This window comes from Nannospalax galili, unplaced genomic scaffold (genome assembly GCF_000622305.1).
Source record: "Nannospalax galili isolate Female #2095 unplaced genomic scaffold, S.galili_v1.0 scaffold1231, whole genome shotgun sequence".
Classification (NCBI taxonomy): domain Eukaryota; kingdom Metazoa; phylum Chordata; class Mammalia; order Rodentia; family Spalacidae; genus Nannospalax; species Nannospalax galili.
Genome location: NW_008329696.1, coordinates 1,242,942 through 1,251,303, shown reverse-complemented (window position 1 = coordinate 1,251,303; position 8,362 = coordinate 1,242,942). Strand labels below are relative to the sequence as shown.

The window sequence follows — 8,362 nt, the reverse complement described above, 5'->3', positions numbered from 1 at the left end:
CAGAGTGGTTTCAATTAGACTTAAGAAATAATGAAATGTATAAATATTCAGAAACAACACTTTTCTAAGAGCTATCATGCAGATATGATGTGGATTTAGTTTCCTGGTTTTTTTTTATTTGTTTGTTTTGTTTAATTTTATGTGTATGAGTGTATTGCCTGCATGTATGTGAGTGCACCCCTATTGTACAATGCCACGGAGGTCAGAAGTGGGCTTTAGATTCATCTGGAACTGGAGTTAAGGACGGTTTGTAGCTACCATGTGGGTGCTGGGAATCAAACCCGGGTCCTCTGCAAGAGCAGCCAGTGCTCTTAACCGCTGAGCCGTCTCTCCAGCCAGCCCCTTAGTTTCCTGTTTTAACATAATTTATTAGCCTAATGCACTTTTCTGTAGATACTCATGGTGAATTTTAATATGCTAAATTTCTGTGAAATTAGCATTTTATTTTCCTAGTATATAGATGAGAACTGAGTAATATTAATATAAATGTATGTTTTAGTTATTTTAAAGATTTTGCCCCCCCCTTTTTTTTTTTTTTTGTCTTCTTTAACCAATAGGTACCATTTGGCCCTCTTGCCTTCATGCCAGGAAAACTTGTCCATACCAATGAAGTCACTGTTTTGCTCGGGGACAACTGGTTTGCAAAGTGCTCAGCAAAGCAGGCTGTAGGTCTAGTTGAGCACCGGAAAGAACGTAAGTATGTCTTGTTAATGATAATGTTGTGTTTGCATCATCTCACAATCTTCAGAGCTGGTGGACTGTGACCTAATACCTTCCGTGATTTGATGATAGTCTCCTTGGGTTGCACATAGTTGAGGTAGAAGCAGTGTTTGAGAGTGGAGGCTGGAAATACTACCCACGTGCATGTTTTCAAAGTTGCAAAGTATAATCATCATCACACACCGCTGTGGAGGTAGTTGAGAAGACACAGGAATCGAGGACATTTACACTTGTGCTTTAAGTCTTGTTGCATCACACATTTATTCTGCTTTGATGCTCTGGTGCCCAGAAACAATTTACTTTTCTTAATAGTGAAGTAGGGAAAATTAACCTCTTTGTTAAAAAGTTAAGTCTTAAAAATGTTTTTGGTTTGAGAGAAATCTTTTTAAATAAGAGACTGGATGTGGACAGGTGCTCACTAAGATTGCACCCTTAGACTTCTCAGTTTGCCTCATTTTCTAAGGTAGTTTTGTTTCTGCTCGCTCAGTGTTCTTGTTGGTGCATATACTTAACACTTGGATTTGCATGTTTTTGTTTGCTTGTGTTATAACACTAGTGTTACATAATTCCAATCGGTCCTTATTTCTGTAATTGCATATGTAAATTGTTATAGTATCACCCTTACCTGTTTTCACCCTTCTAGTTAAATGCATGTTTGAAAATAAATTTTGTGAGGATCCTCCTGTATAAATGAGGTCATACTAGATACAGCTGAGTTTTCTAAAGCTGAAATTATTTCACTTATCCATGAGTGGGTACTAGAGAGCTCATCTTTTTCTGTGAAATTCTGGGAACTATATTTAGAGACTCTAATTACAAATCAACCCCTATAAGTTTATAATTGATTCATATTTTGATCTTTTGTGACACTAATCAGAATCTTATTGTTGGGCCCATATATAATTTCTGGCAGTGATAAATCTTTGGACTCTGCTATATTTAATAAGTCATGTCTGTTAGATGGAAGGGAGTGGGCACACTCCATTCTTAGAGGCCTAGCACTAGAGAAGACTTTGTTTATTTACTGTGGCTTTACTGATAGGAAATCAGCCAAATTTAGTGAAGAAATTTTCAGTATCAGTTACAGTTTAAAATATAACCAGTGGAAAACTTTAATACAATAGGATAGAGTTCTAGAGAAAAGAATTTTTTTTTTGTTTTTGTTTTGTTTGTTTAAACATCACTTCTCAGTCATTATGATTTTGAAAAGTGACTAAACATGGTGACTTTTGGGATCAGTTTTTATTTGAATAATTGTCAGAATATACATTTAAATGCCTAGGAACATAATAGGGTCTGTATTTAAGTTTTTTACTCAGAATTTTAGGATAATTTGTAGTAACTGAAGAAAATGTCTAGATGTATTGTAATATTTAAAGCATTAAGAAAAGGTTCAATCTGGGCGTGGTGGCGTAAGCCTTTAGTCCCAGCACTTGGGAGGCAGAGGCAGGCCTGGTCTACAGAGCAAGTTCCAGGCCAGCTAAGGCAACAGGGAGACCCTGCCTCAAAATAAACAAAAACAAAACAACCAAACAAAAAAACAATTAGGACCCACAAGTCTCTGTAGTCAACCTAACCTATCCTGTGCTGTCCCCACCCCCTCATGGCCTATGTGAGGAGCTTGGCCCTGAGAATGGGGAATTCCAGGCATGTGGTACATGCACAGCTCATGGCTATCTTATAAGCAACCATGTTATAAGATGTTTTCAAAACATTCTGCTATTCTAAGACTAAAGTTCAGGCAGGAAGATATAAAACTACTAGGAGGCACTTGCAGGAGCCTGACCCAAATCTGTTTCATGTCTTTTTCATTTTTCATGCTCTGATATTAGGCTGTAGAGAAGCTGGTAGGACATATTCTCCTCTGTCTACAATGCTCAAAAGTGAACCCTGCAGTGCCTGGGAATCAGGTCACACATGGGAAATTCCCTATTAACAGATCACAATCATCTCTAATGATGTGAGGAAAACACCTAGTAAGTAGGGCACCTAAGTGGTCTGGTACTTTCAAAGAGCTCTGGTACTTTCAAGAGCTCCTAGTGCTTGCCTGTAATATGTGACTGGCCATGTTCAACCAAGGTAGGGTCCACAAAGACTTTGCCCTCCTTCCACACTCACAGGGTGGGTGCTGACATTCTCTAGAGCCACTTTCTCCCCTCCAAGACCCCAAGGTCTTATCTTGCTACCAGTCAGGCACTTAAAATAAATGCTGGCCTGGTGTGGTCCCAGCACTCAGGAGGCAGAGGCAGGTGGGTCTCTGTGAGATGGAGGCAGGCCTGGTCTACAGAGCAAGTTCCAGGCCAGCTGGGGCTACAGGGAGACCCTCCCTCAAAAAGATTAAAAAAAAAAAAGGAAAAGGTTCAAGCCGGGCATGGTGGCATATACTCAGGATTCAGAGGCAGGTAGATCTCTGAGTTTGAGGTCAACCTAGTCTGCTTAGTGAGTTCCAGATCAGCCAGGGCTACACAGAGAGACCCCTTTTTAAAAAATACTCATAAAAACCAGTTACAGTGTCCCCCACTCATTTGTAGGGCATGTGTTCCAAGACCACCCCAGTGGCTGTCTAACCTGTGGATAGTAATTAACACTATAGTTGAGCCTTTTTCCATCTTAACTCGCCATGAGCTGTGGACATAAATCTTACTGATTGAGGTGTCACATTGAAGCAAGCATGAATCTTTTCTTTACAATTTTGCCTATAGATCTTACTTAGTAACTTCAGCATATAAATATTTTTCTTCCTTATTTAAATTGAGAACTTTCATCTTTTTCTCTTAATGGAAGAGCTTTTTGTGGTTTCTCTTTGGCACACTGAAGTCAGCAGCATCACTACTCTTGTGCTCTGGAGCCATTATTAGTTACAAATGAGGGGTGCTTGAACCTAAGCACCACACCTGTGGTGACAGTTGAGCTAACAGCCAAGTGAGTTAGGTGAGAAGGGTGGGTAGGGCAAGTGAGTGTGCCAGACAGCCTGTGGCCTGGGTGTCATGGCCAGTGAGATTGCATCATACTTCTTAGGCTGCATACAGTCTAAAATTTATGTATGGTTTATTTTTGGAGTTTTTCATTTACTCTTCAATGGTGGGTAACAGGAACTGGGAAGTGGGACTGTGGATAAAGGGGTGGACTACTCCCTTTTGTCTTTCTTTTTTTCTTTTTCCTTTAATCTTATTTTTATTTTATGTGTATGAGTATATAGCCTGCATGTATGTGAGTGCACCCGTGTTGAGCAATGCCATGGAGATCAGAAGAGGGCCTCGAATTCCCCTGGAACTGGAGTTAAGAGCGGTTTGTAGCCGCCATACGGGTGTCCTCTGCAAGAGCAGTCAGTGCTCTTAACCGCTGAACCATCTCTCCAGGCCCCCTGCTCTTGTCTTTCTTAAAGCAAAAGAATTATAACAAGTTAAACATACACATTCAGTTGCTTCATTGCATGTAGAAAGAGAAGTTACAGCCTGGCCTCTTGATTACAGGTCTGTCATCTCAGCACTGGAGAGGCTGAAGCAGGAGGATCTTGAGTTCCAGTTCCTCTGCCCCAACTCCAAAATGGGGAGTCACAGAGAGGGGCAGAATGGAGTTGACACTTAACGATATGGCAGAGCTCAGAGAAGTGGCTGTGGGAGCCCCTGCTCTTGTGCTTCAGTCTTCCCATCACCATTTAATACGAATATAATCATCTTTTAACAGTTAATTTTAAATTGTATTTGGCATACTGTTTTGTGAACTATGATACGGATGTCGATCCAATTTAACTATGACCACAGTCAGTGTACAGATAGAATACAGTGCAGTGAGGGCACAAGATCATACCGAACACTCCCTCATGCCTTGCTTGTGTATGGGCTTACCTTACATCAGTTTCTAAGGCTTGGCAACCACTGATTTGCTCTCCATTACTGTTAATTTGGATTTTTCTAGAATATGCAAAATGGATTTTTGTCTCTTGTGGAGAATGGCTTTTTTTACTCGCTGTAATGCCTTATCTGAATTGTTCTTTGTATCAAAGTTCATTCCTTTTTATTGCTGAAAAGTACCTGTTACTTAGCACAGGTTTTCTTCCCTGCACGGGTTGAAGGATGGTTGCTTCGTCTTTGGTAATTATGAGCAGAGCTACTATAGAGCGTGTCCTGCACAGGCTTTTAAGCCTACACATAAACTTTCATTAACTGTTGGTAAATAATTTACAGGGCAGATTTCTAAAACTTACAGTGAATGTATGTTCAAGCTTTAAGAAGTGACCAGACTATTTCCTAAAGTGTTTTTATGGAACAGAAAGAACAACACACTCTACATAATTTCTATGTCTACACCATCTGCTTTTAGTGTTCTAATAGTTTTGCATCTTTACCAGTTTTTGGCACTGTCAGTTTTTAAAGTCTTAGCCATTTGAATAAGATGCATAGTAATTTTAAATTGTGTTTCTTTGATGGCTAACCATGTTGAGTATTGGTTCATGCATTACCACTTTTGCTAATTTGTTGACCTCATAATGTGATTTGGGAAGTTGGCATCTTGTGTTTTGGGAGGGTTTAGCATGGAATCGGTGCTGTGAATATTCCACGTGAACCTGAAGACACCTCCTCAGAAGACTTAACAGCAGACTCAAGTTCTTCACTAGGCTTTGCACTACCTAGATTATCTGTTTCCTAGGGAGAGTTTGATAAGTTCTGGCTTTTAAAGAATTGCTTCATTCTATCTAAGACTTTAAATTTATAGAGTTGTTTGTAGCATTAAGTCCTTATTTCTTTTAAATGTGTGTCTTTTAATCCTAGTTTTGTTCTTTCTTTGTGTAGCTGGCTGTGGTGGTCCTCAGAGGCCAGGTATTAGTTTATACCCTTTGTTCCCCAGAAGACATTTGTCAGTGTTCTCTGGACACCTCTGTCACAGCTGGCTCCTATGTGTTGTTGGTACCTAGTTGGTAGAAGCCAACTAAGTCTCTCACCATCCTAAGGTCCCCCAAGCTTCATTGCTGATGAGACTGAGTCCTTATTGAGAGGTGTGCTCATCTTGGAAATCTCAATACTCACCTTTGGCTTTATTATCTTCCTTTTTACCCCTGAATTTTCTTCCTTCTACTTGTTCTGGGTTTCTTTGTGATTCTTAATGTTCTTCTTAAATTTTTTTAAATATTTTATTTTACATGTACAAATGTTTTGCCTGCATGTTAGTGCACCATGTACACGTGTGATGTTTGAGGAGGCCAGAAGAGGGTGTCACATACCCTGGAACTGGAGTTACAGATGGTTGGTAGTCACCATGTGGGTGATGAGAATTGAACCTGGGTTCTCTGCAAGAGTAGCCAGTGTTCGACTGAGTCATCTCCCCAGCTCCCTTTTGTGCTCTTAAGAACTACAAGCATTTCAGTACTGCCATTTTGACTTTTAGGCACTGCTGTAGCATTACTATTTTGACATGTTGTACTTTGATCTTTCAGTTAGTAAATTTTCTTATGTACATGGTATGCACTTGCTGACTGTAATTATTTAGAATGGGGAGGACAAGCTGTGCCCTTTGGGTCACATCTGGCTGCTCCCAGCTTTTATGTGTAATTGTAAGCTAATTAGCAAAACTATAGAGCTGTGAGAGAGAAAAAAAGAATAATATGGGATAGAGACCAAATATGGGCCACAGAAGAAGTACATTCCGACCTTTTACAGAAAAAGTTCACTAATCCCTGAGTTGGAAATGTATTGCTTAATTTTAAGTGTTGGGAGGTGTTTTTCTTCTTCTTCTTCTTCTTCTTCTTCTTCTTCTTCTTCTTCTTCTTCTTCTTCTTCTTCTTCTTCTTCTTCTTCTTCTTCTTCTGTTACTGTTGTTGCTAATTTCTAGCTTAATCTATTAAATAAATTGGTTTCGTGATATAGGATGTGTTCTGTTTTACTGAGTGTTTTGCCCTGGAAAAGAATGTGTTTGCTATGTAATGTTGTTGTATGGATGTCAGTTGCGTGTATTTGGTTGATGCTGTTCAGTTCTGAGGGTATTTGTTCCCTTCAGTATTGAGAAAAGAGTGAACTCTCCAGATAAATGGTTGTGATGCCCATTTCTTTCTTCTGTTCTGTTTGGTTTTGCTTTATGTATTTTGAAGTTTATTTTCAGGTACATATATACTTAAAGTTACTATGCTTTGTTGAATTGACCCTTTCATCATTACGTAACTTTCTTTTTGATCCTCTGTACTTCCTAGACCCAGGAGTCTTTTAGATGTTAATATAGGGTTTTTATTTAATGTTTGCCTGGTGTGTGTTTTTCCATTCCTAATATCTATGCTAATTATATTTAAAGTGGGTTTTTTAATACACAGCACACATCATTCCTTTTTAATGCATTCTGATCATTTCTTTCAGTTATATTTAGACCATTTATGTTTGGTGTAATTATTAATATATTTGGGTTTAGGTTTAGCATTTTTTCCCTCTCTGCTGTTTTTTTCCTTTCCTGTCCTTTTGAATTACTTGATACTTGTTTACGCATTTTCTTTCAAAGTTTGAATATTAATATATTTTATATGAGATTAAAGTTTCACTTTAAATATGTGCTTTGAGGTTTGCTGAATTCTCTTTGAGAATGAACTTATTTCTTCCACTTGACCTTTGATATATATTATTTCAAAAAAGATTTACAGTAGCTTTTTTTTTAAGAATAAGCATTTATAAATTTTAAAAAATATTTTATTTTATTTTATGAGTGTATAGCCTGCATGTATGTGAGTGCACCCTTGTCGTGCAGTGCTGCGGAGGTCAGAAGAGGGCTTCGGATTCCCTGGAACTGGAGTTAAGGACGGTTCGTAGCTGCCATGTGGGTGCTGGGAATCGAATCTGGTCCTCTGCAAGAGCAGTCAGTGATCTTAACCGCTGAGCCATCTCTCCAGCCCTACAGTACCTTTTTTCTTCTTCTTTGAATGTTCCTTTCTTACAGCAACCTGTTCTTGTTTCATAGATGTGGTATCTTTTAAAACTTCTTTAAAGATATCTAGTTCCTCTTTTAAACATTTCTTCCTTATTTATTTCATGTTTCTTCATGTTTTCTCCCTTTTTTCTTGTTTCTGTTGGTAATGTTGAAGAATTTTTTCAAATGTTTGGTGGTTTTTGCCTAATCATTCACACTAAGAGTTAAACACTTCAGAAGTCCTGGGGTGGTTATTGTTCAAATTCTAAAGTGCTTGTGATGGCCTGAGCTTGGAATCTCCAGAAAGCATGTGAGAAGCTGAGGGTCGTGGCTCACTTCTATAACCTCAGCACCAGGGGAAGGGAGTAGTGGTGATAGGCAGATCTCCACAGCTCACTGGCCATCCAGCACAGCTTAATCTTAATGAGATTCAGGTTCAATAAGAGACTCTGTCTCTGAAATAAAGGTGGAGACCAGTGGGGAAAAGACACCTGACAGAAACTTTGGACCTTGTGCACATGTGTACATACCTACATGAACAAATACACACTGCACACAACACATACATGGTACCCTCCTCCCCCGAGTCATCATCTGTGAACAAGGTTTTTGATGCATTCACTTTTCTCAGAGCAGTCTTCAAGGACCAGCAGTGTTCGGTTTAGTTGGTACCCTACAGGAGAGACTCTGATCTTTGTTTTGTGTGCTGGGGGTCTCTGAGGAGAATGGCTTCACTTGTTGTCACTAAGCCCCACCT

At 39.2% G+C, this 8,362-nt stretch overlaps 1 protein-coding gene across 1 annotated transcript in view; it reads left to right on the top strand.

The window, feature by feature from the left end:
• The window catches only part of Uri1 (URI1 prefoldin like chaperone), a 73,167-nt gene that overhangs the window by 48,065 nt on the left and 16,740 nt on the right, over window positions 1-8,362 (top strand). The window contains exon 4 of the mRNA XM_008841513.3: window positions 558-693. Coding sequence (XP_008839735.1) covers window positions 558-693 — 136 coding nt within the window. The remainder of the gene's footprint in view (window positions 1-557; window positions 694-8,362) is intronic.